Source organism: Anomaloglossus baeobatrachus, chromosome 6, assembly GCF_048569485.1.
Source record: "Anomaloglossus baeobatrachus isolate aAnoBae1 chromosome 6, aAnoBae1.hap1, whole genome shotgun sequence".
NCBI classification, from domain to species: Eukaryota; Metazoa; Chordata; class Amphibia; order Anura; family Aromobatidae; genus Anomaloglossus; species Anomaloglossus baeobatrachus.
Window position 1 is genome coordinate 545067287 of NC_134358.1, and position 17643 is coordinate 545084929.

The window sequence follows — 17643 nt, forward strand, 5'->3', positions numbered from 1 at the left end:
CGGGCGGGTTATGCACGTGTTCCCCGCCCCCCCACGCCGCCTGTTCCTCCCTCCCTCCCTCTGGCTGTATGTAAATATCTAATCTTCAGAAACATGGCGCATAGCGCTTATCTCCGGCGCCATGTTTCTGAAGCCCCCGCATTACACAACTTGGTGTCTGAGAGGGCGGCGCCACAGCGATGTCACACCGGCTGGTGTGTTGGCCCGGTGTCCTGGGGCGGCACGATACAGGAGCAGCAGGTAATCGCGTCCTCCGATCACCTGTTCTGCAGTCCTGTTGTGATCGCGCTCGCTCCTGCGGTCACAACGGGATCTGAAGGAGCGAGGGCGCATGCGCCGCCCTCTAACACCAAGCTGTGTGATGGGGGCTTCAGAAACACGGCGCCGGAGATAAGCGCTATGCGCAGAGGCCCACTCCGGCGCCATGTTTCTGAAGATTAGATATTTACATACAGCCAGAGGGAGAGAGCCTGAGAACACAAGATCCACCAATCATAATAGGCAACATCACAGCTCACCTCCTCCCCCTCTCTTCGCAATGAACTTTGCACACGCTCATTAGATGCTTCAATACAAAAAATAGGGACGGACTCTGCTCATCGATACCAATGTATACTTGGATTTCCTGGCGTAATTAGAGTCTAAAAAAAGCCCCAGGAGCCGTGTGAAAATTGCAAGTTTCCGAAAAAACCCGTTTTCTGATGACAAAGTCTCTTTAACTAAGTTTTTATATTTTAATACATCAGACTTACAGATGCCCTGAATATGTGAATTATTATTATTTTTTTATTGGGGAAAGAAAGGGAGGCGTAATTTATACAAATCTTTTTAGGCCTTCTAATGACTTATCACAGGCTGAACTTCATGGGAATACAAAGATGGCGTCAAGGCGATGGCAACCATCGGCACTCCGAAGCATGTAAATTCTGCTGTCAGAGATTGATAGCAGGGAGGTGAGTAAATTGATTGGCAGCACCCTGCGGTGTGACACACATGACGTTCCGCTGGGCCTAGCAATCAACAGAGACGTCGGCAAGTAATAAGAGGATCGCAGGACTCCAGTATGGCGTCCATGGGACACTGACTTGGTCGTTGGATCAGGGTCCTTTAGATCGATTCACCTACAATGGTGGCACTTAAATGGTTAATCAACAGCAATCAGACTAAGCTCTAACTACTGCTTTTAGAGGCAGGTGCCGACTGTATGACACAGCCGGCCCCTATAATATATGGAACGAGTGCAGCTTCTGAGCTGGCGAAACCTCATATAGAGAGGAGGATTGTTTTTGGAGGTGAATCGTCCTCTATGGGTCAATCACAGACCTGAACTCCAAACAGATCCTCGGTGTGGTGCCTTTTCATCAGCGCCCATTCTGAAGGCTGGCCCTGGAGCAGGTTGGTGCACATGGCCATCTCTCCGCACGTGATGTCCGCTCCGTACCGCTTGCATATTCTTCTAAATGGAAGATTCCCACACTGGTAATAAAGAGAGAAAAATGATAAATGTGATCTGGGCGAATGCCAAACATTCTGCGTTCTACATAAAGTCACTATAGAAAATGACTCCAGGCCGATACAGTGTGACAAACGATCAAACAGAGGACTGATCAGACCCGGGCATAGTCTGGTGCTGTCAGTGCAGGGAGCTCACAGAGGACTGATCAGACCCGGCTATAGTCCAGTGCTGTCAGTGCAGGAGGCTCACAGAGGACTGATCAGACCTGGGGATAGTCTAGAGCTGTCAGTGCAGGGGGCTCACAGAGGACTGATCAGACTCGGGCATAGTCTGGTGCTGTCAGTGCAGGGGGCTCACAGAGGACTGATCAGACCCAGGGATAGTCTGGTGCTGTCAGTGCAGGGGGCTCACAGAGGACTGATCAGACCCGGGCATAGTCTGGTGCTGTCAGTGCAGGGAGCTCACAGAGGAGTGATCAGACCCAGCTATAGTCCGGTGCTGTCAGTGCAGGAGGCTCACAGAAAACTGATCAGACCTGGGGATAGTCTGGTGCTGTCAGTGCAGGGGGCTCACAGAGGACTGATCAGACCCGGGGATAGTCTGGTGCTGTCAGTGCAGGGGGCTCACAGAGGACTGATCAGACCCGGGCATAGTCTGGTGCTGTCAGTGCAGGGAGCTCACAGAGGACTGATCAGACCCGGCTATAGTCTGGTGCTGTCAGTGCAGGGGGCTCACAGAGGACTGATCAGACCTGGGGATAGTCTAGAGCTGTCAGTGCAGGGGGCTCACAGAGGACTGATCAGACCCGGCTATAGTCTGGTGCTGTCAGTGCAGGGGGCTCACAGAGGACTGATCAGACCCGGCTATAGTCCAGTGCTGTCAGTGCAGGAGGCTCACAGAGGACTGATCAGACCTGGGGATAGTCTAGAGCTGTCAGTGCAGGGGGCTCACAGAGGACTGATCAGACTCGGGCATAGTCTGGTGCTGTCAGTGCAGGGGGCTCACAGAGGACTGATCAGACCCAGGGATAGTCTGGTGCTGTCAGTGCAGGGGGCTCACAGAGGACTGATCAGACCCGGGCATAGTCTGGTGCTGTCAGTGCAGGGAGCTCACAGAGGAGTGATCAGACCCAGCTATAGTCCGGTGCTGTCAGTGCAGGAGGCTCACAGAAAACTGATCAGACCTGGGGATAGTCTGGTGCTGTCAGTGCAGGGGGCTCACAGAGGACTGATCAGACCCGGGGATAGTCTGGTGCTGTCAGTGCAGGGGGCTCACAGAGGACTGATCAGACCCGGGCATAGTCTGGTGCTGTCAGTGCAGGGAGCTCACAGAGGACTGATCAGACCCGGCTATAGTCCGGTGCTGTCAGTGCAGGAGGCTCACAGAGGACTGATCAGACCTGGGGATAGTCTAGTGCTGTCAGTGCAGGGGGCTCACAGAGGACTGATCAGACCCGGCTATAGTCTGGTGCTGTCAGTGCAGGGGGCTCACAGAGGACTGATCAGACCCGGCTATAGTCTGGTGCTGTCAGTGCAGGAGGCTCACAGAGGACTGATCAGACCTGGGGATAGTCTAGTGCTGTCAGTGCAGGGGGCTCACAGAGGACTGATCAGACAAGGGGATAGTCTGGTGCTGTCAGTGCAGGGGGCTCACAGAGGACTGATCAGACCCGGGGTTAGTCCGGTGCTGTCAGTGCAGGGGGCTCACAGAGGACTGATCAGACCCGGGGTTAGTCCGGTGCTGTCAGTGCAGGGGGCTCACAGAGGACTGATCAGACGCCGGGATAATATGGAAAAATCATACTTACCGTCGTTAGTGGAGCAAGGTACAATTTTCCTCGGAAATCAATCTGTGCAGAAAAAAAAAAGATAATCTTCACATTCTTTGGTCTAGTGATTTTTGTGGCTTGAAAAGGGTTATCTGGCGAAACAAAGTTATCACCTTATCCTGTGGATAAGTGATAAGTTCCAGATCGATGGAAGTATACTGGCACTTTCATTTGTAAGATTGGAGCAGCAGTGCACAAGGACTTCCACTCCATTCATTCCTTATGGAGCTGAGTGGAGCTATACGGTAAAGGTCCAGTCACACTAAGCAACTTACCAGCGATCCCAACAACGATAGGGATCGCTGGTAAGTTGCTAGGAGGTTGCTGGTGAGCTGTCACACTGCGACGCTCCAGCGATCCCACCAGCAACCTGACCTGGCAGGGATCGCTGGAGCGTGGCTACACGAGTTGCTGGTGAGCTCACCAGCAACCAGTGACCAGCCCCCAGTCTCCTAGTTACAGCACACATCAGGTTAATTAACCCGATGTGTGCTGCAGCTAAATGTGCACAGAGCAGGGAGCAGCGCACACTGAGCGCTGGCTCCTTGCTCTCCTAGTTACAGCACACATCGGGTTAATTGCCTGATGTGTCCTGCAGCTATCTGTGCACAGAGCAGGAGCCGGCAGCACAGGCAGTGAGAGCGGCGGAGGCTGGTATCAAAGGTAAATATCGGGTAACCAAGGACAGGGCTTCTTGGTTACCCGATGTTTACATTAGTTACCAGCCTCAGCAGAAGCCGGCTCCTGCTGCCTGCACATTAGTTGTTGCTGTCTCGCTGTCACACACAGCGATCTGTGCTTCACAGCAGGACAGCAACAACTAAAAAATGGCCCAGGACATTCAGCAACAACCAACGACCTCACAGCAGGGGCCAGGTTGTTGCTGGATGTCACACACAGCAACATCGCTAGCAACGTCACAAAAGTTGTTCGTTACCAGCGATGTTGCTAGCGATGTTGCTTAGTGTGACGGGGCCTTTAGTGCCTCGTTCTGCCGATCAATGTGGGTCTCAAAACATGGCATGTTTAATTCCATTGATCTTAAAGCTACCATTTATCTCACGCCCTATACAGGCCAACAAAGCAGTAATGGGGTCAGAATGCGACTGTTCTGTTTGTATATAAAATCCTGTAATGAGGACGGACAGGACCCACTTACAATGGGCGACGTACTGCCGGCACAAAAATCATCATAAGAGTGTTTTTGCTCATGCGTCAGGATTTTGTACTTTTTACAAGTGAACGATAATAAGGACACACTTGGCTCATCTAAATGCATCACTGAGATATCAAATCACTCAGGGGTCTGATTCCCAGCCGGCCTGCTCTTCAGATGATGAAGGGTCTGTTTTGCACCGGAAGTGGCACATGATATAATGGTGGTAAATGTTACTGTAAGCTCTCCCTCTATCATACGAGTAGAAGAAAGCTTTTGGAATCACACAATGTATAGAGCTAAGCGTGGCCCCTTCAATCGGTGAAAAGGTGAGGATCTCAGAAGTCAGAACAGCACAAATCTGACTTATGAAGGTACAAAATGAGAGACCATGAATTGAGGTTTCAGCCTCAGGATGCTACCAAGGATGGCCACCTCCACCATATCTCAGGGGTACTTTGCACGTTGCGACATCACTACTGCGATATCGTCGGGGTCAAATCGAAAGTGACGCACATTCGGCGCCGGTAACTACGTCGCAACGTGTAAAGCCTAGATGTGCCGATAAACGATCGCAAAAGCGTCGTAAATCGGTGATCTGTGTAGTGTCGGTCATTTTCATAATGTCGCACCAATAGGAGATACGATGTTGTTCCTGCGGCAGCACACATCGCTGTGTATGAAGCCGCAGGAGCGAGGAACATCTCCTTACCTGCCTCCACCGGCTATGCGGCAGGAAGGAAGTGGGGGGGATGTTTATGGCCCGCTCATCTCCGCCCCTCCGCTTCTTTTGGCCGCCTGCCGTGTGACGTCGCTGTGACGCCGCATGACCCGCCCCCTTAGGCAGGAGGCGGGTCGCCGGCCAGAGCGACGTCGCAGGGCAGGTAAGTGCATGTGAAGCTGCCGTAGCGACAATGCTTGCTACAGCAGCTATCACAAGATATCGCATCTGCGACAGGGGCGGGGACTATTGCGCTCGGCATCGCTAGCATTGGCTAGCGATGTTGCAGCGTGCAAAGCACCCCTTAGTATTGATACCCCCTTTAAATTCCTACCGGAAATACAGTTAAATATGAGCTGTGTTATTTTTGGGTTCTCACCGTTTTCTTCTCACATGGTCTGAGTTTAATGATATCCTCATCAGTCAGCGCTCCCGTGGTCACCCGCGTGGCCTCCATGGGGGCCTCCTGGGTGGTCGGCTCAGTGTGACCCTTTGCAGCCTCTGTACACACGTCATCTCCTTTAGACGTGCCCACCGAGGACTGCGCCTTGTCCTCAGCCTTCTTTTCTTCATTTCTGTTTTTTCGAGATTTGGTCAAAAGGTTCAGGTATCCCTCAGATTTGTCAAACACAAACTTCCTCTTCCGCAGCTGGATCTGCAGCTCTTTGCGCAGACTGTTCCTCACCAGCACTTTCCCTTCCTGTCGCTCCACCAGCTCCTGGTTTATTAGATTTCGGAAATCGTCACCCAAGTGAGATTTGGCAAAACGGCAGGTGATTCCGTACGTGCATTTGCCTAAAGTCTCGTACAGGTAACATTTGGGGCCGATATCTTTATGCTTCCCCGACATGTATTTCTCAACATCATGGAGAAATTTGCATTTGTCACCGAAGAAACATTTAGTGGCGCATTCCTGTTAATGAGAGAGAAACCGATTACTCAAGGGTATGACGGGTACAGAACATTAATTTAGGGAATAGCCAAAGGGGTGAGATCTACAGAGGATCTACCATAAAGATTTGGCCACTGTAGATTTGCAGACATTCTGCATTCGCTCTACAATGCCCCATACTGTGCTCACCAGACAGTCAGCGGGCAACGTATCACCAAAATATGTGCACAGACTGCCTGCCTAGTAACGCTGCTGTGAGTTACAGCACTGAGCTATATGTGCCAGAGCCACCACACACCATCCCGCACTCCAGCGCCGCCGTGCCGCTCGCCCCTCTCCTCGCCCCAGCGCCGTCCTCACTCTCCTCACCCCAGAGACGCTCACTCTCCCCGCTCCAGAGCCGCTCGCCCCTCTCCCCGCCCCAGAGCCGCTCCCTCTCCCCGCCCCAGCGCCGCTCCCTCTCCCCGCCCCAGCGCCGCTCACTCTCCCGGCCCCAGCGCCGCTCCCTCTCCCCCGCCCCAGAGCCTCTCCCCCATCCCAGAGCCGCTCCCTCTCCCCCGCCCCAGCGCCACTCACTCTCCCGGCCCCAGCGCCGCTCACTCTCCCGGCCCCAGCGCCTCTCACTCTCCCGGCCCCAGCGCCTCTCACTCTCCCGGCCCCAGCGCCTCTCACTCTCCCGGCCACAGCGCCGCTCACTCTCCCGGCCACAGCGCCGCTCACTCTCCCGGCCACAGCGCCGCCCTCCCTCCTCGCCACAGCGCTGTTCACTCTCCCCGCCACAGCGCTGTTCACTCTCCCCGCCACAGCGCCGCTCACTCTCCTCGCCCTAGCATCACCGTGACGCCTCTCTTTTCACCCCAGCATCTCTGTGCCCAGACCTGCTCCCTCTCCTCGCCACAGCGTCACTGTGCCGACCCTCTCCTCGCCTCGGTGTCACACTGTACTATCTTTTGTCAGCCAGCCTGCACCCTACTCCACTCTCATTGTCCCACTTGAGCCACGCTGCTCTCATTACATACCATAACAGACAGAACCAAGGATAGAAACAAAATGAGCATATACTGTACAGTAAGTTGTACCCCAAAATAAAAAAGGGAAAAACGGATCGGCACATAATAAAACTATTTATTTCATCAGTTTAAAACCAAATACCCAAGATTAAAAAAAAACATAGCCATTCTGACCAGTTTCTGGCACTGCTGCCCTTACTCGTAGAATATATAAAATCACCAGTGGGTTCCATATACATCCACTCACATGACTATGACACATTACCTTAGAAAACCTAAATGATGATATATGAAGGTATCAAAAAAAAATCATACAAAAATGATTATATATTATTATACAATATTTCTATATATAACATATATGCCCAAAACATTTGTCTATGTGTCCCAAAACAATAAATAAATTAGTAATCTAGGAAATACTTGTATAATGATTATAATTTTCATTAAATAATGATTATAATACAATATTACAATATTATTGTATTATATTAGACTAAGGCGGGCTTTGCACACTACGACATCGCAGGTGCGATGTCGGTGGGGTCAAATTGAAAATGACGCACTTCCGGCATCGCATGCGACATCGTAGTGTGTAAAGGCTCGATGATACGATTAACGAGCGCAAAAGCGTCGTAATCGTATCATCGGTGTAGCGTCGGCGTAATCCATAATTACGCTGACGCGACAGTCCGATGTTGTTCCTCGCTCCTGCGGCAGCACACATCGCTGTGTGTGAAGCCGCAGGAGCGAGGAACATCTCCTACCGGCGTCACTGCGGCTTCCGTAGGATATGCGTAAGGAAGGAGGTGGGCGGGATGTTTACATCCTGCTCATCTCCGCCCCTCCGCTCCTATTGGCCGCCTGCCGTGTGACGTCGCAGTGACGCCGCACGACCCGCCCCCTTAACAAGGAGGCGGGTCGCCGGCCAGAGCGACGGTCGCAGGACAGGTGAGTCCATGTGAAGCTGCCGTAGCGATAATGTTCGCTACGGCAGCTATCACAAGGATATCGCTGCTGCGACAGGGGCGGGGACTATCGAGCTCGGCATCGCAGCATCGGCCTGCGATGTCGCAGCGTGCAAAGTACCCCTAAGGGCAGCAATGCCAGAAACGCGTCAGAAGGCTATGATTTTTAATTTTCGATATCTGGTTTTACCCCCTTCACCCCCGGGCAATCTTCCTTTTTCCAGGGTTTTTTTTGCTTTCCTTCTTTCAAGAGCCATAACTTTTTTATTTTTCAGTCAATCTTGCCATATAATGGCGTTTTGTTTGTTTTTTTTGGGACGAGCTGTACTTTTAAAAACGAAACATAAGTTTTACCATATAGTGAACTAGAAAACAGCAAAAAAAATTCCAAGTCCGGAAAAATTGCAAAAAAAAAAAAGTGTGATTGCACAAATGTTTTTGGGGTATTTTATTCACCGTGTTCACTATATGGTAAAACTGATGTATGATATGATGCTTTAGGTCGGTGCGAGATGGTAGACACCAAACATGTATAGGTTTACTTTTATCTAAGGGGTTAAAAAAAAAATTTGCAAGGTGTATCCAAAAAACTGTAGCATTATCATTTTTCGTGATCTGGGGCTCAGTGATGGCTTATTTTTTGCGTCTTGAGTTGACGTTTTTAACTGTACCATTTTTGCACAGATGCTACGCTGTTTACCGATCAGATTAAATGATTTTTTATTTTGATAGATCGGACATTTATGAATGCGGCGATGCCAAATGTGTGTATATTTTTTATTTGGGCGAATGGGGGGGTAATTTGAACTTTTAGGGATTTTTTTTTTAAAAAAAAACTTTTTTATTTTACTAGCCCATAAGAATCAGCAGTCTGATTGCTTGCTTTTTTTCTGTATATCAGAGCAGCATTGCTCTGATCTGCAGAAAAGCTGCTCTCCTCTTACACACGGCGCTTTGCCAGCTGTAAGAGGAGCTGCCTCATGATAGCTACAGGAGTCATCACATAATCCCACGTGATCATGTCATGTGATATCCGATGGCGCCAGGTAAGTGAATGTTTACCGCGGACCGATGTTACATGGCATGACAGCAAGATGTAAAGGGTTAACAGGCACAGGTGGATCGCGGATTCCCTCGTGCCTGGGAGTCACACATGTCAGCTGTTCAAAGCAGCTGACATGTGCGGAGATTACAGTGACATGATCCGTGATGTACCCACTACGTCAGGTGTCGTAAAGAGGTTAAACAGATGAAAATAAAGTAAAGTTTTATTTTTAAGTGTCGATCCTTTTTCTCCTTTTCTTGGTACATGTCGACCTCTTCGGCAGCAGTATGAATTGATGCACATATGGATAGTTGGAACCAAAATTGGAAGGTGATGCTTTTAAGTTTTTTTTTTCTTTTTCTGGATTTTAACTCTAAGTAAATTGTAATAGAACATCGAAATAAACATTGGATACTTAGTAAACTCTGTTTTTGATCAAAAAATAATAAAAGCCATCACACTAAAAGGTGTACCCCAAGGTGGCTAACGATCGTCCCTGGTCCTGCTCTGCCCCCATCTACACTGAGGTCGGCTGACACAAGATGAGGTTTTAATACTAGAAGTGATTATTGGGGTACATCTTCTTGCAGTGGGATGGCTTTTAAGCTTTTTTTGATCATAAACAGAGCTTACCATGTCTAAAAGAGCTCCGGTCCTCACCCTAGAGGAGAAAAGCTATGGCATTAGGGTTGTGCTGATATTCTGAGTCTCTTCTATACCTTTACGATAGATGGACACAGCCGCTGCGGCTCTAGCTGGTAGTATTTGACATGAGGACGACTCTTGTTCTGGCCTCTCGCCCTCTTCTTGTCTTGCTTGTTCTCTTCGACCTTCGTTCTTTGCTCGTCCTCATTCCCCACAGAGTCATCCAATTTAATTTTTTTGGCTTGTGGTTCGTCCACGGCATTACTACTCTCATCCTTGCCGTCGCTCTCCTTAGTCACAAGTGATCCCTCTGCATCTATAGAAGCGTGGAAGGCGTCCTTTGTGGTTAAAAACCTGCAGTAATAAAAAGCACGGGATGGATGGATTATTCTTAAAGGGGTTGTCCAACAAAAGAAGTTAATTTTAATTCATAGATCTTGCAATAATAATAATTTTTACAATTGGCTGTGATTAATAAAAATGTTCCTGAGCTGAGATAATCTTATACATGTGTCCCTACTGTGTATTGTGTAACGGTCGTGTCTGACCGTACAGGGACATGGTCTGATCAAACCACATCTCCTGTGCAGGGGACGACACAAAAGAGAAAACAAAAGTAAAAAATGACCAGTTATTATTCATATTTAATTACCACTACTTCTGGTTTTTCTTTTCCATCCACCCAACAGTCCAATAGATATTGGCCTTTTTAGTCAGTGCTATTTTTTAGAGTTTCTACCAAGGGGATGGGGCTCACGGTGTAAAAATAAATCATCCTAACGACACGCCCCAGAGGATCCTGTGAGCCACGCCCCAGAGAATCCTGTGAGCCACGCCCCCCCTGATAAAGACCATAAAAATTAGCACTGAATAAAAAGGTCCAAATCTCTGGAACCGTATGGCGGATTTAAAAATAAATTAAAAAAAAGTAAAATAGTCAGGGCAACAGTGGGAATAAAATGAGAGCAAAAATTGGTCACTTTTCATCTGGTGACCTGTTTACAAGGGCGACGAAAACCAATAATACAATCATTCTGTCCCCATAGAGGACTATGTTGTTGGCATCACTCCCACGTTTATATTGGGGGTGATCTCCTGCCTATTACAATGATTTTTCTGCCAGCGTAAACTGACTGATTATCCGACAAATTAGGTGTTCACTCATGGGCTGATAATCAGATTATCGTCCAAGCCCACCAAACTATCGGCCTTTGGAAACTAAGAAGTCGGATTTTCCGTTACGGAGACCACATGGATGTGGACATTGCATAGCGCATTACATAGGTATTCTCTCCCAGCATTACTCCTAGGGAAACCGATAGTAAAGTGTGTACATGTGCCACCATGCAGACCCAGCTACATCTATCCTTTCTGATATTGGGCCTCTTGTAAGGGATCTAGTGCAGACAAGAACAACTTCAGTTCTTTTCTGCACCACTATATACGAGACCTACAGACACCAGCATTCATACAAAATGACACTTACTGAGGTTTAATAGCAGCGACTCCTCTATCAGATTCCACATTTATTACAGCCTCCGTTCTTCCATTCTCATTGCTCCGGTTACCTTCTTCTGCCATTCTGGAAAAATAAAGTATTTAAAAAATAAAATATTATTATTATTATTATTATTATTGTTATTATTAATAAAATGTTGAAAAGAAGGGAATTTTGTTACTTACCGTAAATTCCTTTTCTTCTAGCTCTTATTGGGAGACCCAGACGATTGGGTGTATAGCACTGCCTCCGGAGGCCACACAAAGCAATTACACTAAAAAGTGTAAGGCCCCTCCCCTTCTGGCTATACACCCCCAGTGGGATCACTGGCTCACCAGTTTTAGTGCAAAAGCAAGAAGGAGGAAAGCCAATAACTGGTTTAAACAATTCACTCCGAATAACATCGGAGAACTGAAAACCGTTCAACATGAACAACATGTGTACCCGCAAACAAACCAAAAATCCCGAAGGACAACAGGGCGGGTGCTGGGTCTCCCAATAAGAGCTAGAAGAAAAGGAATTTACGGTAAGTAACAAAATTCCCTTCTTCTTCGGCGCTCTATTGGGAGACCCAGACGATTGGGACGTCCAAAAGCTGTCCCTGGGTGGGTAAAGAAATACCTCATGTTAGAGCTGCAAGACAGCCCTCCCCTACGGGGAGGCAACTGCCGCCTGCAGGACTCTTCTACCTAGGCTGGCGTCCGCCGAAGCATAGGTATGCACCTGATAATGTTTGGTGAAAGTGTGCAGACTCGACCAGGTAGCTGCCTGGCACACCTGTTGAGCCGTAGCCTGGTGTCGTAATGCCCAGGATGCACCCACGGCTCTGGTAGAATGGGCCTTCAGCCCTGATGGAACCGGAAGCCCAGCAGAACGGTAGGCGTCAAGAATTGGTTCTTTGATCCATCGAGCCAGGGTGGCCTTAGAAGCCTGCGACCCTTTGCGCTTACCAGCGACAAGGACAAAGAGTGCATCCGAACGGCGCAAGGGCGCCGTGCGGGAAATGTAGATTCTGAGTGCTCTCACCAGATCTAACAAATGTAAATCCTTCTCATACCGATGAACTGCATGAGGACAAAACGAAGGCAAAGAGATATCCTGATTAAGATGAAAAGAGGATACCACCTTCGGGAGAAACTCCTGAATGGGGCGCAGCACTACCTTGTCCTGGTGGAAGACCAGGAAGGGAGCCTTGGATGATAGTGCCGCCAGCTCAGACACTCTCCGAAGAGATGTGATCGCTACCAGAAAAGCCACTTTCTGTGATAGTCTAGAAAGTGAAACCTCCCTCAGAGGCTCGAAGGGCGGTTTCTGGAGGGCAACTAGTACCCTGTTCAGATCCCATGGATCTAACGGCCGCTTGTACGGGGGTACGATATGGCAAACCCCCTGTAGGAACGTGCGCACCTTAGGAAGGCGTGCCAAACGCCTCTGAAAAAAGACGGATAGCGCCGAGACCTGACCTTTAAGGGAGCCGAGCGACAAACCTTTTTCTAACCCAGATTGCAGGAAAGAAAGAAAGGTAGGCAATGCAAATGGCCAGGGAGACACACCCTGAGCAGCGCACCAGGATAAGAATATCCTCCACGTTCTGTGGTAGATCTTAGCGGACGTGGGCTTCCTAGCCTGTCTCATGGTGGCAACGACCCCTTGGGACAATCCTGAAGACGCTAGGATCCAGGACTCAATGGCCACACAGTCAGGTTCAGGGCCGCAGAATTCCGATGGAAAAACGGCCCTTGGGACAGTAAGTCTGGTCGGTCTGGTAGTGCCCACGGTTGGCCGACCGTGAGCTGCCACAGATCCGGGTACCACGCCCTCCTCGGCCAGTCTGGGGCGACAAGTATGACGCGGCTGCAATCGGATCTGATCTTGCGTAGCACTCTGGGCAAGAGTGCCAGAGGTGGAAACACATAAGGGAGCCGGAACTGCGACCAATCTTGCACTAGGGCGTCTGCCGCCAGCGCTCTTTGATCGCGAGACCGTGCCATGAAGGTTGGGACCTTGTTGTTGTGCCGTGACGCCATTAGGTCGACGTCCGGCACCCCCCAGCGGTGACAGATTTCCTGAAACACGTCTGGGTGAAGGGACCATTCCCCTGCGTCCATGCCCTGGCGACTGAGGAAGTCTGCTTCCCAGTTTTCTATGCCGGGGATGTGAACTGCGGATATGGTGGAGGCTGTGGCTTCCACCCACATCAGAATCCGCTGGACTTCCTGGAAGGCTTGCCGACTGCGTGTCCCCCCTTGGTGGTTGATGTATGCCACCGCTGTGGAGTTGTCCGACTGAATTCGGATCTGCCTTCCTTCCAGCCACTGCTGGAAGGCTAGTAGGGCAAGATACACTGCTCTGATTTCCAGAACATTGATCTGAAGGGTGGACTCCTGCTGGGTCCACATACCCTGAGCCCTGTGGTGGAGAAATACTGCTCCCCACCCTGACAGACTCGCGTCTGTCGTGACCACCGCCCAGGATGGGGGTAGGAAGGATCTTCCCTGTGATAATGAGGTGGGAAGAAGCCACCACTGCAGAGAGTCCTTGGCCGTCTGGGAAAGGGAGACTTTCCTGTCCAGGGATGTTGACTTCCCGTCCCATTGGCGGAGAATGTCCCATTGAAGTGGGCGCAGATGAAACTGCGCAAACGGAACCGCTTCCATTGCCGCCACCATCTTCCCGAGGAAGTGCATGAGGCGTCTTAAGGAGTGCGACTGACTTTGAAGGAGAGCCTGCACCCCAGTCTGTAGTGACCTCTGCTTGTCCAGCGGAAGCTTCACTATCGCTGAGAGAGTATGAAACTCCATGCCAAGATACGTTAGTGATTGGGTCGGTGACAGATTTGACTTTGAGAAGTTGATGATCCACCCGAACGTCTGGAGAGTCTCCAGTGCAACAGTCAAGCTGAGTTGGCATGCCTCTTGAGAGGGTGCCTTGACCAGTAGATCGTCCAAGTAAGGGATCACAGAGTGTCCCTGAGAGTGCAAGACTGCTACCACTGCCGCCATGATCTTGGTGAACACCCGTGGGGCTGTCGCTAGACCAAATGGCAGAGCTACGAACTGAAGATGGTCGTCTCCTATCACGAAGCGTAGAAAGCGTTGGTGCTCTGTAGCAATCGGCACGTGGAGATAAGCATCCTTGATGTCTATTGATGCTAGGAAATCTCCTTGAGACATTGAGGCAATGACTGAGCGGAGGGATTCCATCCGGAACCGCCTGGCGTTCACATGCTTGTTGAGCAGTTTTAGGTCCAGAACAGGACGGAATGAGCCGTCCTTTTTTGGCACCACAAAGAGATTGGAGTAAAAACCTAGACCTCGTTCCTGAATAGGAACAGGGACCACCACTCCTTCTGCTCTGAGAGAATTCACCGCCTGCAGAAGGGCATCTGCTCGGTCGGGATGTGGGGAAGTTCTGAAGAACCGAGGCGGAGGACGAGAACTGAACTCTATCCTGTACCCGTGAGACAAAATGTCTGTTACCCACCGGTCTTTGACCTGTGGCAGCCAAATGTCGCAAAAGCGGGAGAGCCTGCCACCGACCGAGGATGCGGAGGGAGGCGGCCGAAAGTCATGAGGCAGCCGCCTTGGAAGCGGTACCTCCGGTTGCTTTCTTGGGGCGTGAGTGAGCCCGCCATGAATCAGAGCTCCTTTGCTCTTTCTGAGTCCCTTTGGACGAGGAGAATTGGGGCTTGCCCGAGCCTCGAAAGGACCGAAACTTTGACTGCCACTTCCTCTGTGGAGGTTTGCTTGATCTGGGCTGGGGTAAGGAGGAGTCCTTACCTTTGGACTGTTTGATGATTTCCGCCAATTGCTCACCAAACAGTCTGTCTCCAGATAATGGCAAGCTGGTTAAACATTTTTTAGAAGCAGAATCTGCTTTCCATTCCTTTAACCACAAGGCTCTGCGCAAAACTACAGAGTTGGCAGAAGCCACTGAGGTACGGCTCGTAGAGTCCAGTACCGCATTGATAGCGTAGGTCGCAAACGCAGACATTTGCGTAGTTAGGGACGCCACTTGCGGCACTGCTGGACGTATGAGAGAGTCCACCTGTGCCAGACCAGCTGAAATAGCTTGGAGCGCCCACACGGCCGCGAATGCTGGAGCAAACGACGCGCCGATAGCTTCATAGACAGATTTCAACCAAAGGTCCATCTGTCTGTCATTGGCATCTTTAAGTGAAGCCCCATCCTCCACTGCAACTATGGATCTAGCTGCAAGCCTGGATATTGGAGGGTCCACTTTTGGACACTGGGTCCAGCGTTTGACCACGTCAGGGGGAAAAGGATACCGTGTATCCTTAAGGCGTTTAGAAAAACGCTTGTCCGGATAAGTATTATGTTTCTGGATGGATTCTCTGAAGTCAGAGTGGTCCAGAAAAGTACTCAATTTACGCTTGGGATACAGGAAATGGAATTTCTCCTGCTGTGCAGCTGCCTCCTCTGCAGAAGGGGCTGGGGGAGAAATATCCAACAGCCTATTGATGGCCGCTATAAGGTCATTTACCATGGCGTCACCATCTGGCGTATCCAAATTGAGTGCGGCGTCAGGACAAGACTCCTGATCACCCACCTCTGAACCCTCATATAGGGACCCTTCTCGCTGAGACCCTGATCCACGTGATGACGTGGAGGGTCTCTCCCAGCGAGCTCGCTTAGGCGGACTGGGACTGTCATCGGAGTCAGAGCCCTCAGCCTGTGATGCCTGGGACCCCCTTGAAGTACGGATTAGTTCCAACTGAGGGGGACCGGGGAACATAGACACAGCAGTGTCCATGGTCTGAGCCACTGGCCTGGACTGCAAGGTTTCCAGGATTTTTGTCATAGTCACAGACATTTTATCAGCAAAGACTGCAAATTCTGTCCCCGTCACCGGGGCAGGGTTCACAGGCGTCTCTGCCTGGGCTACCACCACAGTAGGCTCTGGCTGACGAAGTGCCACTGGGACTGAACATTGCACACAATGAGAGTCGTTGGAGCCTGCTGGTAGATTAGCCCCACATGCTGTACAAGTAGTGTATACAGCCCGTGCCTTGGCACCCTTGCGTTTTGCGGATGACATGCTGTTGTCTCCTCAAGCAATATAGGGTGTACAGCCAAGAAGCGACCTTACAGTGCAGTATTAAATATATCTAGACACAGCAGTGTCTATGTACAGTGACAAATATAACACTGTGGCACTAGAGGGGCTGCACGTATGTGCTGCTTACCGCCCGCTGAGCGCGGGTGTGTGGTCGCCAGAACCCCTTAGCCTGGGTCCCCCAGAGCCTGCGTCCGTCCTCCAGCCAGACTGCATGTGTATAATGGCTGCCGGCGTCCTGGGGAACTGCAAGCCTGGGGGCGGGCCTAGGGCGTGCACAGAGAAAAAGCGCGAAGCCTGTGTCTACTGTGCTCAGTGAGAGGGCTGGAGCATGTAAATCGTGCCCCAGCCCTCGGCGCTGCCGATTGAATAACGTCTCTCCCCTACCCTGATTGACAGGGTGGGGGGCGTTAACGAAGCGGAGCTAGGCCGCAGGAAGCCGGGGACTAAAGTTAGAAGCGCCGCCGCCGTAAAAGCGCGGTCGGCGCGACCCCGGCGCACTACAAGTTGCAGCTGCGCCGCCGCTCCAGGGGCGGTCGGCGCGGCGATCCACACACATAAAGTCCCCCAGTAATCTGCGGGGACTATAAGCCCAGCGCACAGCGCTACAGTCCCCGGCGCACTAGCACACCCAGCAAGCCTGGAGTGTGCGTGGCCTGCCATACGGGGACACAGAGTACCTGAAAGTTGCAGGGCCTTGTCCCTGAACGGCACTCCCGCTCCACATCCAGCAGGTTCTATGGGTCTGTGGATGGAGCCCGGCCTCAGGGCTTGGTGGCCGGTAAGATCCCACTTCCTCAGAGCCCCTCAGGGGGATGGGGAAGGAAAACAGCATGTGGGCTCCAGCCTCCGTACCCGCAATGGGTACCTCAACCTTACAAACCACAAGTGGGGTAAGAAGGGAGCATGCTGGGGGCCCCAAATGGGCCCTCTTTTCTTCCATCCGATATAGTCAGCAGCTACTGCTGACTAAACAGTGGAGCTATGCGTGGATGTCTGACCTCCTTCGCACAAAGCAGAAAACTGGTGAGCCAGTGATCCCACTGGGGGTGTATAGCCAGAAGGGGAGGGGCCTTACACTTTTTAGTGTAATTGCTTTGTGTGGCCTCCGGAGGCAGTGCTATACACCCAATCGTCTGGGTCTCCCAATAGAGCGCCGAAGAAATAAAAATACTGTGGAGGTCGTCTGAGCTATAGCTTGTTTGTTCAAATGTAATAAGAATATCTGTATATATAAATAATCAAAATGTAGATGTAGTTGCATAATTATCTGTCTATCTATGTAGCTATCGCATAGACCCATAATATAATTTAAAGTTGTATAGTCATGAAGGGGTTACCAAGAATG

General features: G+C 50.6%; 1 protein-coding gene across 1 annotated transcript in view; it reads right to left on the reverse strand.

Annotated features, from left to right (window-relative positions):
• DUS3L (dihydrouridine synthase 3 like) overlaps positions 1-17643 on the reverse strand; it is an 83889-nt gene that overhangs the window by 63562 nt on the left and 2684 nt on the right. Inside the window, exons 2-6 of the mRNA XM_075315627.1 lie at positions 11208-11303; positions 9796-10075; positions 5541-6074; positions 3264-3305; positions 1324-1476 (exon numbers count right to left, since the gene is read on the reverse strand). Of these exons, the coding sequence (XP_075171742.1) occupies positions 1324-1476; positions 3264-3305; positions 5541-6074; positions 9796-10075; positions 11208-11302 (1104 nt within the window). The 5' untranslated portion in view covers position 11303. The remainder of the gene's footprint in view (positions 1-1323; positions 1477-3263; positions 3306-5540; positions 6075-9795; positions 10076-11207; positions 11304-17643) is intronic.